Source organism: Salmo salar, chromosome ssa01 (genome assembly GCF_905237065.1).
Source record: "Salmo salar chromosome ssa01, Ssal_v3.1, whole genome shotgun sequence".
Lineage (NCBI taxonomy): Eukaryota > Metazoa > Chordata > Actinopteri > Salmoniformes > Salmonidae > Salmo > Salmo salar.
Window position 1 is genome coordinate 33531724 of NC_059442.1, and position 18799 is coordinate 33550522.

Consider the following 18799-nt stretch of genomic DNA (forward strand, 5'->3'; position numbering starts at 1 on the left):
CAGGGTTTTGGAAGGTGTTGATACATGGCTATGCTTGAGGGGGGTGTACAACTCTACTACTTAGAGGACATCAGTTTATAATAGGCAGTTTTGTAATATATAGTTTAATTTCCAGATAATCGTAAAAATATAAAAATTATTCAGGTTGTCATTGTGAAAAACGTTCCAAGTTAATGTATTTTTTTTTCTATACTTTTTTTTAATGTATGCTTTTCCTTTAAATTCAGCTATTTTAGGCTATCAGAAAAAAATGATAAAAATGTGTTTTTTATTTTGTTGTAGGGTTCCATTTATTGTTTAGGCTACTAGTATATATAATTCATTATAATGAAAGAGTACCATGCATTCGTCTTGAATGCAGCATCATTTGTCCCACTGTATGCATTTCCTACCTATGCGAATGTATTGCTATGATATTACAGGTGATATTTTCCAAATCTGTCAAAGAAAGTTAACCAAGTCTTTTAGGTTTGATGGTGCTGTTGTTGGTATTGAATCACTGAAGCAAAGACTGCAGCGAGCCTATCCCTTGCCGGTATACTCAGCTCTTGCAATATAGACCAATGGGAGAGCTTTTCATACTGACGTGTGTGTTTTAACTTTCTCGCGGTAAGAAACCAGGAAGTGTATTGTGCTCCTTGCATTTATTGTAATAACATTGTTTTATATAGCATAGTTTTTTCCTGTATTATCTTGACTCAGCATTGCATGCAGTAGCTATTATTAAACTAGCGGACTATTTACTATCGTTTATGTTACCGATTTGAAAGAGTTTGATACGCTGAACAACATTGGTAGCTAAACAGCTAACACACGAACGTTAGTTAGCAAGCAATTTCACAGCTGATTTTGCCATTGCGAGCTGATATCACAACTTGCACGTTTTTGATTGTTGTCTTGTCTTTTATTTGTTTAGCCACGCAGATTATTAAAAATGAAGCTGTCTCGAGCTGAATACAAGGAGATAGTGAAATGCACCGAACATTTGAGACCCACGCGTCAGTGTATGACTATACTGAGGCAAAGATTTCCAAAGTAAGTGATGCATGTTTCAATATAGTTTAGCCTGTTGATATTGTCATCAACTTTTGCAATGTCCTTGATGCTTGTTGTCCTACTGTATGAGCCTATCCCTGCATAAGTTTGTAGCTCGAAGCTGTTACGAGCTTTTCGGCACATTCCATAGCTAACGGGATTTCCACATAACACGATCATTCGGATAGCCATGCTAGCCTCGCCCTCATGTGAGTGTTAGCAAGCAGGCTAGTTAGTGCTACAGACTGGTCTCATAGATTGGACGTAACATAGTAAACGTAAAACAGGAACCTCAAATTAATGTTACGTTTGGTATGTTTACATAAGAGTTACTTAAGACAAAATAAAAAGGAGGGTGGTTGGGTGAGCTTATAACGCGAACGTCTAGCCACCCCAAAGGTTGTGTGTTCAAATCCCATCACTGATAACTTTACAATTATAGTTAATTAGCAAGTACTTACAGTAGCATGTTAACTAAACCTTCCCTTAACCATTTTAGCTAACCCTTCTGTTAACCAGGCCTGGGCAATTCCAGTCCTTGGGGGCCTGATTGGTGTCACACTTTTCCCCCATCCCTAGCAAATACACCTGATTTAAACAATTGCATTTTTAACTGAAGATCATGATTAGTTGATTATTGTAGTCAGGTGTGTTAGTTGGGGCTGGGGAAAAGTGTGTCACCTATCAGGCCCCTGAGGACTGGAGTTGCCCAGGCCTGCACCCTAACCTTAACCCTAACCCCTAGTGGTAGCTAACGTTAGCCACCTAGCTAACATTACCCACAATAAATTGGAATTTGTAACATATCATACGTTTTGGAAATTCATAACATTAAAACAAATTGTAATTAACATATCATACGACATGGAAGCTGGACATCCAACAGTTAATACATACCAAACGTAACATACCTTACTACACTGAACAAAAATATAAATGCAACAATTTAAAATATTTTTCTGAGTTACAGTTCATATAAGGAAATCATTGAATTGAAATAAATTCATTGGGCCTAATCTATGGATTTCACAGGACTGGAAATATAGATATGCATCTGTTGGTCACAGATAACTTCAAAAAAAAAAAAAAAAGGGTAGGGGCATGAATCAGAAAACCAGTTAGTGTCTAGTGTGACCACCATTTGCCTCATGCAGCGTGACACATCTCATTCACATAGAGTTGATCAGGCTGTTGATTGTGGCCTGTAGAATGTTGTCCCACTCCTCTTCAACGGCTGTGTGAAGTTGCTGGATATTGGTGGGAACTGGAACATGCTGTCGTACACGTTGATCCAGAGGATCCCAAACATGCTCAATGGGTGACATGTCTCCTGAGTATGCAGGCCATGGAAGAACTGGGAAATTTCCAGCTTCCAGGAATTGTGTACATATCCTTGTGACATGGGGCTGCGCATTATCATGCTGAAACATGAGGTGATGGCGGCAGATGAATGGCACGACAATGGGCCTCAGGATCTCGTTCACGGTATCTCTGTGTGTCCAAATTGCCATTGATAAAATGCAATTGTGTTTGTTGTCCGTAGCTTATGCCTGCCCATATCATAACCCCACCGCCACCATGGGGCACTCTGTTAACAAATGTTGACATCAGCAAACCGCTCGCCCACACAACACCATACACGTGGTCTGTGGTGGTGAGGCCAGTTGGATGTACTGCCAAAGTCTCTAAAACAACATTTGAGGCAGCTTATGGTAGGGAAATGAACATTCAACGCTGTTGCAACAGCTCTGGTGTACATTCCTGCAGTCAGCATGCCAATTGCACGCTCCCTTAACTTGCTACATCTGTGGCACTGTGTTGTGACAACTGCACATTTCAGAGTGGCCTTTTGATGTTCCCAGCATAAGGTGCACCTGTGTAATGATCATGCTGTTTAATCAGCTTTTTGTTTTACCACACCTGTCAGGAGGATGGATTATCTAGGCAAAGGAGAAATGCTCACTAACAGGTATGTAAACAAGTGTGTGCCCAAAATTTGAGAGAAATGAGCTTTTTGTGCGTATGGAACATTTCTGGGATCCTTTATTTCAGCTCATGAAACATGGGACCAACACTTTACATGTTGCGTTTATATTTTTGTTCAGTGTAGTAATACATTTATGGTTTTAGAAACATTACAAAGCATGCCCATCTGGGTTTTTGGTGTAAATATGGCTGTTAAAAAAAATCTGAGTGACATCAACCCCATAATGACAAAACAAAAATAGGTTTTTAGAAATTTGTGAGAAAGGAAAACAATATATATATATTTTTTATGACATTACATTCATTGTTATATTTAGAGTTAGTGATCTAGTTAATGGGTTTTGAGTTTTCACTTAGGTGGTGAATTAGCCCCTAATAAATTAGCCTATGATATTAGTGCACATAAAGATGTAGGCAAATTCATCTCTATTGAACTAAATCAGACCATTCTGGAGAAATGTAAAAAATAAAATAAACACAGGCTGATTGTCAACCGAAAATGCATGAAAATCACTGTATTAGGTTGCACATAAAAATATTTAGAATCACAATATCAAAAGATAAAACAACTTATTTGTTGAATACCATCTCAGTAGTCTATTATACTTTTTAATAAAGCACTTTATTAAATTACTTAAGACAATACTACATTTTTATGTTGCGTGACGCAGCGAGAGAAACAAAAATTGTGTGACCAAATCATGGGTTGGTGCCACGAACTGAAAAATGTTATTCTGGAGCCCTGTCTGAGTGGGAAGGGGAAACCTGAACTAGCTCTTATTGGCAGGGAGGTTTGGAACTCTCTTCAAAACATTTTTTTTATTGGTCTATTAACTAATTTAACACCTGGTGCTGTCACCAGGCATGCCAAAACTCCTCCCATTAAAACAGGCTGAAATGTATTTTCAAACAGCTCTTACACTAAAAGGGAATCATTTTTACAATTTCACAGTATTATTCCAACTTCATAGTGTGGCAATATATAGAAAACATAGGGAATTACGTTTTTGACTGCACTGGGCCTTTAAATGACAGTAGAGGTTCTGCCTCTGCAACATAGCATGCTGTTGACTCCCACACCAGTAGGCAGAAAATATCAATACAATGAAAACTGCACATTTTCATGCATTCATTGTGTTACGTATCAGTAAGTTTAAATGAATATTTATTGCACTGGTTGTTGTAATTAATTAGCAATAGATACATCTTCAATTATGTAGGCTGTTATATTAAAGGCAAAAATTTGTGCATTTATTTCAATATACTCTGTCCATAATGTCCTACTAAATTCAGCCTCATTAAGAAATAATCCATAGACAGTACTTTTCAATGTTTCTGCATTGAATTTCATTACATCAGCGAGCCAGCCTCTCCTCTGGTCCACTATGTAGCTGGCTGCATGTTCAGAAATATAAGCGGGGGTTAATGGCTGTGTTGCTTTTCTCCATGACACTGAGGGGCCGCTCTTTATTGAATGTAACACGTGTAATCCCCCAAGGCCACCAGGACACCGCTAGATCCTGCCGAGGTCACTTACAAAGTCGAATGGATTTGGAGCTTCCTACTAGCATTGTGCCCTAATCACCGATAGAAGAAGGCACCGGGGTCCCCAAGGGGGACACAGTCTACTTTGAGCAGGCCTTTGTTCTTAGTGTCAGCATTTTACAGAATATGTTATGTGAAAAGTGCGTTTCAGCTACATATGTACCACCTTTTTGTCCATAATAGTATACATCATTGTAATGTTTATTTAGGTTCTGAATGTGATCTTTTACCCCACAGTGTTTCTGTTTCTCAACCAAAACCTCTTACTACCAGTATCCTTCCAGTAAGAACTGTTTTTCGGGGGTGATAACTGTATAGCTCTCCTCTCAGCGGTGCCGACTCTATTGTTTAGTCTTAGCCGTTATTGTTATTATTTCTTTCTCGGAGAGGCCCCTGCTCTTTAAAAATCCTGAGTCTTGTCATCGGGCCTGACAGACAGGCACGGCAGCAGTGTTTTCACAGCCTGCAAAATTATTCTGCTTGTCCAATCAGCTGAGCCGGGCTCTGGAGGGTTAGTGATTGGACTGGCAGGAAATCAGGCTCTTAAGACATAACATATCGACTAGGCCATCCATCATCTCTTAGCATGCGCTCAGGCACGGCAGGCAGGCAGGCAGGCAACCCCCCTGACTGTGTGGGAGCCCTGCCACTGTGTAAATACTGGCCAGCCTGACTGTGGGCAGGGGGGGTAAAGCAGGAGTGGACTGACCCATATGGGGGCGTGCCAGGGAGAGGGGACAGGCAGGCAGGGAGAGGTATCACTGTCAAACCCGTATCACAATACTGCACGGTTCTGGTCACTATGGAGATAGAAGTAGTATAATGACCTGGCTACTTTCTAATCAGTGCTTTCATGACTGTCATGGTAATAACAACTCTCACTGCAGATGGATGACAAGCTAGACGAAGGAACTGTTGACTGTGAATTCTTATAGGCCTGTTCTTTACTCTTAATATGGAACTGGTGATGAAGGCCTATGTCACAAAACAAAATGCAGAATATGCACGTTGTTTGCCCTGAATTTGAGTTGTAATACAACTAATTGGAAATTATATTTCACAATAGCATTTAGCATTCACTGCTTTTGATAGCAGAGTCAATGGGAAGAGGATCAAAATCCCAAACGATAATGATTGTGATAGGCCATTTCAAGGTCATTTCCACGGGGCGTCTGTCAGTCTCTCTGCTGGGATATGAGTAGGGATGGAGGGAGATAAGATGGAGAAAGGGAGGGATGTGTCGGCCGTGGTCCCTCGGCTGTGTCGCCTGCATAACACAGATGTTGGGAGTCATCTGTCAGCCTGGCCTCTCCTACCGAGCCCGGGCTGTTCTGAGGGGAAAAGAATTGGACACGGTGCTGTCACTTCTTACCCCAGCTCACAATGGAGGGACATGCAAATAGTTCTCCCCCCTTCCCCCCCCTCCTGCTCGGCCGGGGCTGTCCCTGTTCTTGCCTAGTGTCTGGCTGCCTGGGCCCCGGCTACAATGAGAACCAGGGAGGCAGTGTAGCAGCAGCGTGGGGGCGGGAAATTGCTCAACACAGCCAATGTGACAACAGTCCCATCAGGCCTTTCTTTCGACCACGTATTAGAATTGGAAATGATGAGCTGCTGCTCTGAGGCCTCGCCTGGCTTCCCCCGGTCCAGAGGGGACCACAGTCCCTCTGCTCTCTTTGTCGAGAGAGAGACTTTTCTGGCCTTCTGCACTACTTTATGAATGAATTTGGATTTAATGTTACTCTCCTCTTTAAAACACCTTTCAGCTTATTCTGCATATGGCTCTTCTGAGTTAGAGAGAAGGGTGTGGAAGTGGGGGAAAAGAATGGGACTAACAAACACACACACACACAGCAGTTCCCTAGTGTGGAGTCCCTGAACGTTTTCGAATCGGGCCCTAATGTGCCGTTTTCATCAGCAGTGAGGCGGGCTGCAATATGGTGCCGGGGGCTCGCTGGGGGAATATGAATGTTGATTAAACATGCGTTCAGCCTTTTGAAATTCTGAAAACGTGTCAGAATAATGGATGTTGAGCAAATGTCAAGCATTTGTTAATTTCTCTGTTATTTGGGGTTTATCTAGCGTGATCTGGGGAGGAATCAGAGGCCAGCGTTGTTGTGGCATGTGTCATTGATATGGTGATTTCTTGGCAAGAGTCACTTTGTTTTTGATGGTAATATTCAGGCTGGGGAGGACTTTGCTCATTGATTATTTATTAGGTCTATGGTTTCTCTATTACATGCCAGTTAATAAAGGATGTGGTATTATTCATTAATTAACTTCTGCGCTCGCTCTGCTTTAACATGTTCAGCTTTACACAAAGAGGATAGAAAATCATGTTGATTTTGGTCAAATTGTTGACAAATGCTGTCCTCTTTATTTCTAGTTTCCGTGTTTTGCCCTATTTTCAGTTGGCACATCTTTTGCAAAATAAATACTATGTCTTTATACTGTTTATTGAAGACATTGTTGAGAGCTCTGTGGGAGATTTTTACTTCAAACTTTGAGACTCTTGAGACTAGGCTAGCTAATTAAACTACTGCATATCTTGGAAGAGGATTGTTCACACATGGCAACACACAATGAAAACATTCCTTGCTAAATAGCTCTGAGAACTCTAACACTTGGGTGAACGTATACTGAACAAAAATATAAACGCAACATGCAGCGATTTTACTGAGTTACAGTTCATATAAGGAAATCAGTCAATTGAAATAAATTCATTATGCCCTGATCTATCGATTTCACATGACTGGGCAGGGGCACAGCTATGGGTGGCCATGGGAGGGCATAGGCCCACCCACTTCGGAGCCAGGCCCAACCAATCAGAATGAGTTTTTCCCCACAAAAGGGCTTTATTACAGACAAATTCTCCTCAGTTTCATCAGTTGTCTGGGAGGCTGGTCTCAGATGATCCTGCAGGTGAAGAAGCCGTATGTGGAGGTCCTGGGCTGGCATGGTTACATGTGGTCTGTGGTTGTGAGGCTGGTTGGACGTACTGCCAAATTCTATAAAATTACGTTGGAGGAACCTTATATGGTAGAGAAATTAACCTTCAGTTCTTTGGCAAAAGCTCTGGTGGACCTTACTGCAGTCAGCAGGCCAATTGCACGCTCTCTCAAAACTGGAGATATTTGTGGCATTGCGTTGTGTGACAAAACTGCACATTTTAGTGGCCCTTTATTGTCCCCAGCATAAGGTGCACCGGTGTAATGATCATGCTGTTTAATCCGCTTTTTGATATGCCACACCTGTCAGGTGGATGGATTATCTTGGTAAATGAGAAATGCTCACTAACAGTGATGTAAACAAATTTGTGCACAAAATTTGAGAGAAATCCGCTTTTTGTGCGTATGGAAAATTTCGGTGATCTTTTATTTCAGCTCATGAAACATGGGACCAACCCTTTACATGTTGTGTTTTTTATATTTTTGTTTAGTGTAGAATCACATAATAACCTTACATTTTTTACTGTAAAATATAGTATATTTTGGCTAGATTTCATTATTTTGTTTCTCCCTATAGTCTTTTCGTTCTATCCTAAGAATGTGTCCTAGCATGGCCATTTTAACTGGGGGTGTCTCAACCTGGATGTGGTGATGACATTAGCCAGGGCTTGGTCTGGGTCTGTCTCTGAGGCTGTCAGATGGGCCAGTAGTGAGGTCTAGCCTAGCAGCCCACCTAGCGTTCAGCAGCCTCAGCCTCCCCTGGTCTGGATGACCACACCACACGCCTCTGGCTCTCGGCTCAGACCAAAACACAAGCTGGCAGCTGGGGCTTGTGGGTGAAAACCCCCCAGCCAATGGGAGTGCTGTCTGGAGCAGGCTGGGATGCGGCCGCTGGCTGGGAAGACTAATCACAGAACTGGACGGGTTTATGTGGTCAGGAAGAATGGAGGGAGGAGAGAGAAAGATGAAGAGAGGAGAAAACAGTGAGACTGCTGAGTTTGGAGGCAGAGAGGGGATAAAGAGAGAGAGGAGTGAGAATATGCTGAGTTTACAGTTTGATGTCAGGTTGAGGAACTCATGAATAATAGATGTGATCAATTAGTTGATTAGGAAGTGGAGGAGTAATATGCTTCCTCACTGGGATGTGTTGCTCTGGCCTCGGGAAGCTTCCCAAATTGTAATGCATTGGCTCATTGGGCTAAAAACTACTCCAATAAACTGCTGCCAATCGCCAGACAGTGTTGTCAATGATGGCAGGAGGCTACTTCATTTTCCGTAATTTAGTGCATGTATAAGTAACTTTTTTGATGTAAACATCAGGAGAGGAAAACTAAATGAAAGTGGACGACATTCATGGTTTTCCATAGCAAACTGACAACTTCTCCAATAAAAATGTGCCTTTCAAAAATGATAAAAAGCGCGCGTGCGTGCGCACACACACGCAGCTATGCTGGAGACTGTAGCCCCAGGATCTGTTTGCATACTGGGATCAATTGCAAAAAGAAGAATGGAACAAATTGCCCAGAATGGTACAAGTGGTGTAGTTGTGCTTGAGAGAGTAGGCAGGCAGTTGGTCAGCGTAATGTGTTTTCTTGCCAGACCAGACATGCTGCATGATGGATAACCAAGGCCTCATTTTCAATTTTCCACAAGAGTTTGCAGAGACTGCCACGATGACAATAATTGCGCTATAACAATAGTAACGTGCCTTTTTTTTAATAGCTAGACCTTAGTTTGTCACGAATCACATATGGAGAGGCCACTACCTTTCATGACAAATCATAATTAGGTCTGTGATGGTGTTATGGGCCACACTGTTTTAACCACACTTGCATGAAAGCCCTGAGATCCTGGACACTCAGGACAGCTCTAGCGAGACACCATGTTTGTGAGCTTCTGTTAAAGCAGTGTCTGGCTCTGTCCACACAGTGAAACTCCCCCACAGGGAGCTCCAGTGGGCTATGGCTTCCTCTGAGTGAGAGAGAGAGTTCCCATCCTGTCTGTTGTATTGATGCTCCCTGGTGCTGGTGGGAGTTGTGGTTCATTCCTGGGGGTTCCAATCACTCTGAAGCCACAGAGTAGAATTGGATTGTTCTCCTGTCAATGAAATATTTGACTTGTCTCTAGGTTGGTTTTCAATATGGGTCTGGTTGGTGTTCATCACATCTCTTCATTTCTTTTAAGGAGCATTTGTCATAATGTAACCACAATGGTGATTTATGTTTGTATGTGGTAACATTTTAAAGATATCTTCACAAGAAAATGAAAACATTTCTGTTAACATCAGATGACATTTTGCTAAATTTGGTGTCATGATTTTTGACATGCACATTTTCCATTCTAGGTAGGCAATTGTAATGAAGGAAAACAACTTTAATGGTAAACATTTTTGTTCATAAACAAGTATTTGTTTGGAACGCCATGACTCTGAGATGCCTGTTTGTTTATGTGGTTTGTGGAAATGTATCACAGTTGTACGTTAAGGATTTTTCCTCTTGATTCCGTCTTGCTGATGATGGTAGACTTTGGTGAGAAACAGATGTTAGCCCCTCTTATCAGCATGTGTAATTAGAGGGATTTGCATATGCAGAGTATTTAACAAAAAGCACATCCAGCTATATTTCTTTCACTACACAATGTATAATTTAAGTGAAAGAGAATGTGTTTGAAATGTGTGATATCTTTTCATAGAGATCATAACAAAATATTTCTAATAATATCCATATATGGGATAATGCATCTTTAATTGTTTCTAGCCATTCCTCTGTCGGCCATGTCACTGAGAAAAGGTCATAATATCAACACCGTGAAGGTACAGTAGCTTAATCAGACTTGGATATACTGTCAACCATTGAAACGCTGACACTGACACTCATACAGACTTTCCTTTTCATTATCACCCCCCCCCCCCCCCTTGGAGTCATTAGTAGAAAATGTGCCCTGCCTCGGTGAGCTTCATGCCCTGAAGAGTCACGACACGCACCACTCTCTACATATAGGCTAGATGCTCCAAATGCTAAGTACTGTCACAGCATATGATACCCACGCCATTAGCCAGGTGGCTTTCATTAGGGGAATGACTGCTATCGTTTATAATTAATTAATTGTAAATAGGAAGATTCTGAAAATAATTGATAGCTTGTAGTATATGCCCTCAATTAATTAGCTAGCGAGGCAATCTGGTGGTAATCTCTTCAGCGTTGTTTTTTGTTTTGTTAAACGTTTTTGATTGTTTTTGATTAAAAGCAGTTTGCCTCTTCAATGGTTGTATTATGATGGTGCATTTTTTTAGAGAACTATATGTGATGTCATACTAGAGAGACATAATGGAGTAAAAGAGGAATCCCAGACTAGTTTCATCCTCGAGGGCGTTGGGGGACCCTGAAGCATTGACAACATATCCCAACCAGCGTACACAGACCCAATTTTGTTATTTACAATCTAATATACTCTTCAGTGTCCTACAACGTACAGGCCTTAAGTGTTCAACACATGGGGATGAGTAATATATATATCCCATGGTGAATTCTAGATGTGAACAGACAGTCCTAGCAGCGTAGTAACAAAGTGAACGTCCTAATTGTTTTAATCAAATCCGGAGCCCTACTATTTTGGGCTCTGTGCATATTAATGTGGCTGTCTAGGGTTGTGGGGCTGGGGAAGGGTAATTACACAGAGAGACACTGATTCCCTAACCACTCTTCTGTTTCCTAACCTTCTGTCTTTCTATGTTCACAATTCAAGGCCGCTGGGATGGATTCTGTTTTCCTATTTTTCCGGAGAGGTCATTGTGTCAGTGTCCAATTATGTTTTTGACCCTTGCAACTTCTTAATTAAATGTTTTTCTTCGACACTCAAGTTGCTGATGATGATTTAGATGGTTCTGAATAGGCCAACTATACCATACAGTGAGGGGGGGGGAGTATTTGATCCCCTGCTGATTTTGTACATTTGCCCACTGACAAAGAAATGATCAGTCTATAATTTTAATGGTAGGTTTATTTGAACAGTGAGAGACCGAATAACAACAACAAAAATCCAGAAAAAACACATGTCAAAAATGTTATAAAATGATTTGCATTTTAATGAGGGAAATAAGTATTTGACCCCTCTGCAAAACATGACTTAGTACTTGGTGGCAAAACCCTTGTTGGCAATCACAGAGGTCAGACGTTTCTTGTAGTTGGCCACCAGGTTTGCACACATCTCAGGAGGGATTTTGTCCCACTCCTCTTTGCTGATCTTGTCCAAGTCATTAAGGTTTCGAGGCTGACGTTTGGCAACTCGAACCTTCAGCTCCCTCCACAGATTTTTTTTTTATGGGATTAAGGTCTGGAGACTGGCTAGGCCACTCCTGGACCTTAATGTGCTTCTTCTTGAGTCACTCATTTGTTGCCTTGGCCGTGTGTTTTGGGTCATTGTCATGCTGGAATACCCATCCGCGACCCATTTTCAATGCCCTGGCTGAGGGAAGGAGGTTCTCACCCAAGATTTGACGATACATGGCCCCGTCCATCATCCCTTTGATGAGGGCAAACATACAAAATCAGCAGGGGATCAAATACTTTTTTCCCTCACTGTATAACTCATCCAATTACAGCCACGCCTTAATATATACACTATGCATGATCTATCCTATTGGCTAAACAACACTACAGTCATAATATAGCTGCAGCTAGTCTGACTCCCAGTAGGTCAGTGCGTGGGTCACTGCCTCCCTCACCTCACACAATGCAAGGGTTACCTCTCCAGATTGACATATCATCAGCATCTGGGTGATATCCCAGTCCGTAGTATCTGTTCGTCAGACTGTGTGTTGGTGATGTCAAAACCGTCGCTGTATTCACTCCAGAGGTTCATCATGACATGGTCAGCTGAGAAGAGGCAATGGCGAGTCCGCTTCAATCTCTATTTACTTTGCAAGGGAAGAAACACGGCTTCATCAGCCTGAGTATTTACAGATGTAATCAGGGGTCGGGGTTTGTAGGTCATCCTAGGCCCTGGACATTGTTATTGAGCCCAGCTTTCCATGGGAAAGAAACTCAGAAAGAAAGATGGTGACGGTAATGAAGCTGCTCTCCTCCTCCTCTTATTTACCTTTTCCTGTTTGTTGGCTTTTGTTGGTTTGTTTACTAGATACATACTGATGCATGAAATGAGATAGTATAATAAACCAATGTGCCTTGTTACTGTTGTCTCCCTTCTCTGCAGTAGGGTTCTTCTTGTTAGGGTACATTGAATGGGACACACACATTTCGGAGTCATAGCTAACGACAAGGTAATAGAATCTGGTTGAGTTGAGCTCCTCCTTTGTCGTGAAATGCCTCTGTTACATCTGTGTGTGTGTGTGTGTGTGTGTGTGTGTGTGTGTGTGTGTGTGTGTGTGTGTGTGTGTGTTATGGCTGCCACCGAAGGGTCAAAAATCTCTTATGAAGCAGAGAGAGCGGTGAGTGCATATGTGGGTATGGGAATGTAATGCTACTGTTGAGCAGGCTGGGAGATCAGACGACTATTGTAAAGCTCTGCGCGTGGCTCCATTTCTTTACCATGAATTGAGCGTAGTTCACCAGGAGAGCACAGGTTGAATAGGCCTAAACATTCATGTAAAGCCTGCAATAACTTTATTATTCATGTGGAAAGGCAACATAGAATATTTCCTCATTGTAACACCTTGACAGATTCTATAAACTCAGGACAAGCCTTGGTTTGTGTCCAGTTATCGAGAGCCCTGCCCTTCCACCTCCCTTGTCTCGTAATTTGGCTCTACATGTCTATCTTTTGTAAACATGGAAGTTGGAACAAGATGTTTTCATTCTTTCGATTCAGTGTTTTCACTGGATTTCCAGGTGGGAGAAAAGCATCGCAGACAGAAGCGAAAAAGAAAAACATAACCCTGTTTCCAAAAAAATGGTAACCGTGCTGTTTGAAACCGATATGTTTTCACAGATATTAAAAGCAGTTTGTGTCCCTTTAAACTTAACAGGGTAAAGATTTAGCAATTAGGGAGTAATCACGCTCATTATACAGAGTAATCCATTTAAAACCTAACAGATGTCTGTTTCAGCAGAGGGAAGGAGGTGGTCCCAGTCAGAGAATAGTGCTGTAATGTTGTTGAAATGCTCAGGTGCAAGGTTGAAAGTGGCGAAGATTTTTATTTATTTATATATATATATATATATATATATATGTGTGTCCTCATGTTGACTGTTTTTAATGGCTCATTTAATTGCAGTGGTCCCTATGTATCATTGTAAATTAAGGCTGGGGCAGCCTCCAGACCCTTTTTCATATGTCACTTTTTTTTTTTCTTGTCTTAACTATTTGAAAGTAGTAGTTTGTGGATTTGATGGTTGTCCACATGACAGGGACATGCACTAGAGACTTGCATTGTTGAGCATTACTCCTAGTCCTTCCACAGTCACAGCAGTAAAACTGTTTACCACTGACATCTGGAGAAGTTAACTTTGAGGCTTTTGCGGGGTTTAGGCCTATAGTCATTATAAACTACTAAACTATTTCAGTGCTGTAGTCCTTTTTATTAAGATATAGACACAAATCGATTCCTCTGGCTTTGTGTACATGTCACATGGTCATTTCATGGTTTGCAGTGATGGCCTATATGGACTCAATCTTTCAATGCAGATAGGAAGCTAGGGCTTCTAGTCAGTATTTACATACCATTCTCAGGTGACTTGTAAAGAAAAGCCTATTAAATTTAACAATCAAATGTACTGAGAGTGGTATATGGAGACACAAAACCACAGGAGACCATCGTTCTTTCTGTGTGTGTGTGTGTGTGTGTGTGTGTGTGGTTTTGTTTGTACTATACGTGCACGATGTGTTGATGTGTGGGCGAATGTTTGTACTGTCCAATTAGAGAAAAAAAATCTGTCACTGCTTTAAATATTTTTGATTGAAAGGAGGGAGATTTAGGTGGGCGGGGGGGAGAGAATCCCTGACGGAGCTGCCTGTTTCCCAGGTTTCCCCCCACTGCCAGGTGTTTAACATTGACTAGAGCTGGAGATGAATGTAGCTTATGGCAACCAGTGGAATTGACCGACTCCTGGGAGTCTCAGCTTCCTGCCGTGAAAGTTTATATTGTCAAAGCCCATCAGATGCACTGGGAATGTTCCAGAGCGTCCCATAGGCCAGCACTGATAGTGAGGCAACCCCCCCCCCCCCACACACACACACACGCCTAGAAAGAAGGCTCACTCATCGGTAACAGAATGTGTTTCAGTATGTTACCACTGAGCACTGAGTTCCCTGTACTGCTAATGGAAATGAACCCCATCAATTATTTACATGGATTTGCTTTGTTTCTCCCTCATGTTTGTGCCTTTTAGCCCGGCTACAAGGTAACGATATCGTCTCTGTGGTTTTCTACACCAGGATGCACTCAAAATAACAACAATGAATTGACGATGTTCTATTCTACTGTGTTTTGGGGGGGCTATTTGGTGTGAGCAAGAGAAGAAAGAAATCTCCAGCTAGACTACATTTTCTCTATTCTCATAGCACTCACACCAACCTCCCCCCTTCTCCACTCCCCCCCTACTGCCGGACCAACGCGGCAGGAATCCTTTGTCCGAGGTGTTCATCTGGAACAACTTTGCCACACTTGTTTTCATGTTCTTTTAGATTACAGGGCAGCCGAGCCGGCCCTGGCTTTGAAGCTGTTCTCTCTCTCCCTTTGTCTCTGTGCAATGCACTCTGGTAATTAACTTTGTCCTTCTTTTATTTGTTCCAGTCACTCGCAGTCCACTCTTCTGAGCATCTTCTCCCTGGAGTACCAGGTTAGAATTTTTCTTCCTTTGTGATCCCTGACAGGTGCCTAATTGAATGATGAATGTCCTTTTATTTCTTTGTAATTGAACTGCCAGCTCTCTGATTGGTTTGGAGGATGCCCCCCCCCCCCTCCCTCTCTTCTCGTTCACGTGGAGGGCCCTGCTTGCATGAGTCTATGTGGATGTCTGCCAAGCCTTCCCATCCATCTGTCTAATAACATCTAGCCGCTGCTTATTTGGTGGACCTGTAATAAATTATGCTAAACCATTATTATTCTGACAATAATCATTTCCCCGTGTAGTGCGGCTGCGTGTGCTAAATGTTTGCTGACTCGCACTGTCACTGCCGCTTTCCACGTCTGACAGCGGATGATGATAAATGACCGCTGCCGCGAGTGGCAGAAGGCAGCACAGGCAGAAAATGGAGTCATTTATCATCCCCCTGACAGGTGTCAGTCACGCCGCACGTCTCCACGGAATTACCTTTTATTTTTTTTTTGTGTAGTAGTTTTTAAATAAGTCGTTTTTTAAGCAATGCTCTTTCTCTCCTATCCCCCTGGTTAAGATGGGTTCAAATGAAATTGCATGATGGAAACGCGTTGGGGTGGCAGGCGGCAGAATAGGTCGCTGTTTGATCGAGGCGGGAAATGAATACAAGGTTTTGAGTAGGGGGTTGAACGAGGTTGCCTTGACTCGCTGTGAGACCCTGGGCAGACTTATTGAGATTCAATTACTTTGACCCCTCTCTCACAGCCTGTTCATACACCATACCATAGAGCACCCAGGGCAGAGGGATTCAGGGGAAAGAAAAGCTTTTCTTTTGTCTTTGTACTGCATTGCATGGATAGCAAGTGTACCATATGGATATCAGCTGTAGCATGTGTATAATGTCTAGCAAGCGCATTTATTTATATTTTGCTATTAATAATTGCACCATTAAAATATTTTGTGTTAAAATGAAATGCGTTTCGTTTTAGTAACACTATATGCACCCTTTGTTCCAGAAAAGGACCAAAAGAACCATGTCAAGGCATCAAGCCCCAGATAGCATTGAAAGCTACTACCAAAGGTACAGTCGCCCCCTACCCACGCCCCCCACGCGCCCAGGAAGGGAATCATTCATGTTGCATGATAGGAAGTGGACAGGGCTGAGTCGGTGGGCCTCCATGACAGATATAATCTCCTCCAAACAAATCACCACCTTTAGGATTCATACCAGACCTCCACATGCACCTGCTGAAAAGAGAGAACAGCAGTTGGACATTTGGCTCACACAGGCTTATGATGGGCTGATTATCCCTAATTCTGTTAACTGTTAAACTAATAAATACGTAGCTTTTTTGTACAGGCTAAAGGGGGAAGCCTGAGAAAGCGTCTTCGCATATCACAATCAGCCTTTTTTCTAGCTTATTAAGCCATTGTTCTGTTGGAGACGAGGCCTGGATAATGCACTTCTAATCCATTTATATTACGACAAACCTCAGAGATGATCTGGGAAAGATCTGAGGGAGCTTTGGTGGTTTCAGTTAGCAAGGGGGGAAAAAGCAGTTTTGGGCGGGCAAAGTGAGGGGAGTTAACTAACTAACTATCACGCTTGGCGGGCTTAAAGGAAGTCTGAGTCTTCTAAGCGCTGCCGTTTTAACCACAGCAAGCCTGCCAAATGCCACTGAGGCCGGAGTCATCAGGGACATTGACATGTTTTGGCTGGCCTGGTCTCGTCACCTCTCCCCTTCTGTCTGCCTTTGTGGGTTGTTATTCTTTTCACCGCTGTCTGTTGTCTCTTTGTTATAATGAAGGTACCTGAGCGAAGCCAAGGCACGTCCCTCTGTCCCTGTCCTTTTGGAGCTGGCCAATGAGGTAATGTCCTATAACCTATATGTCTCTACCCCCTCCCCCCATCACTCTTTATGTTCCATTTTATTTTCCATTTGAAGTGCACACAAGCAAATCTTGGTACAAACATAATTATCCCCTGAATACCCCTGAATGCGCTTCAAATAATCGTTTTTCCCTGTCTGTTAGCGATTATGAAAATTGGACAAATGGTCCGGTCTATTAACCAATTATTTAATGTAATTAGTCCTTTATCCCCTTTAACGCAGATGTGAAAATAGTTTGTGCTTTATTATGTCATTTTTATAATTGACATTCAAAACTGCCACAGTTGCTTCAAACTGCAGACAGGTGAGGTGCAGGCAGGTCACCGTCATCACAATATTGTTTTAATCGGGCAGCACATTTTCCAATCACACCAAAGAAAGAAAGATACAACTCCACTTAAGCCTACATGTTTGGAGTTTGGAATAATATACATTTTCTTACAACTCAAAATATGTAATGCTAATTGAACATGTACCAGTTAGGTCGAACGTCAGAGTATGAATTATGTTTTGGGCTATTCTAGGTTACTACGAGGGATTTATTCACTTCAGAAATGGTGTGTTTTAAACGTTTTAAACGGTGTTGGTGCTGTGAGTATTAAAGGGTTACACACGGCCAAGCTCCAACATATCACAAGACTGAATGTGCCGGTGTCTCCTGTGCATTGCAGCCAGTCAGCAAATGAACAATTAACATTGCGTTAGTCTCGCGGTTTAATGGGTAGTGAGAAGGTGTTTGGTACAGGAGCCCTAAAATGCCATGCTATTAGGGTAGCTCCTCTCACACCCGCCACATCCTCAGTACCATGGGGAAAATGTAGCGAAAGGCTTGATGAAACAAGAAGCCTGGAATTAGATGTTTACCCAGATAATAGCAGAGATGAGGATTTAATATCCCCTTTCCAATAATGATCATCTTTGTTCACAAGTGTTGGTTCTGCCATAGGTATCTAGGTAATGGAGAAGAAACGAAATGTAGTCGCCTCTAGATCAAAAAAACATTGACAATGTTGCTCAGTTCACGAGCGTATTTGTCTGTCCCCTTAAACCTTCTTTTAAATGGCAATCAACATTTTTATTGCAGACGCTTCAAACCAAGCAATGGGATTCCATGCTTCCTTTTCTAAATCTGAATAGTTCACATGCATCAGTGGCACCTCAAAGCTAACTGTCATTATTCATTCTCTATTTAATAGACATATGATTTTTTTTCAAAGGATTAAACTCAGCTCGGAGATAAACTGTTCATAGACCGTTTAACTGTCATTTTAATACGCTACTTAACATTTAAACCAAGCACTCATGCTCTCGCAGACAGCTAATTGATCTAGTTTCAGCCCTTTATGTGACAATATACACTATCTCCATACAGGGGGAAATAGTTTTCATCCACGTTAATCATCTTTTTTCCCCCTGAAATATTCTGCTATGCTTATATGTTTTTATGTAAAAGTTTTTGATTTTCATACCTTTTTTATGGTGCTTCGTGAAGGTCAGTTAAGCACCATATGCTTAAGGCAACAGGCATTAGACTGTCTGTGAGTGTGACACCTTTTAGCATCAGGGGCTAATAAAACCAAAGCTGCAGAGTTTTTTTTTTCTCTTTTGAACGGTAATTATT

General features: G+C 42.0%; 1 protein-coding gene across 4 annotated transcripts in view; it reads left to right on the top strand.

Annotated features, from left to right (window-relative positions):
- The first annotated feature begins 571 nt into the window (after positions 1-571).
- Positions 572-18799, top strand: part of cdin1 (CDAN1 interacting nuclease 1) — a 79719-nt gene continuing 61491 nt past the window's right edge. Inside the window, exons 1-5 of one of the 4 annotated variants that reach the window (XM_014193760.2) lie at positions 572-609; positions 917-1035; positions 15262-15307; positions 16303-16367; positions 17095-17155. In XM_014193760.2, coding sequence (XP_014049235.1) covers positions 935-1035; positions 15262-15307; positions 16303-16367; positions 17095-17155 — 273 coding nt within the window. In that variant the 5' untranslated portion in view covers positions 572-609; positions 917-934. The other 3 variants (XM_014193769.2, XM_014193777.2, XM_014193783.2) reach the window with 3 other exon arrangements.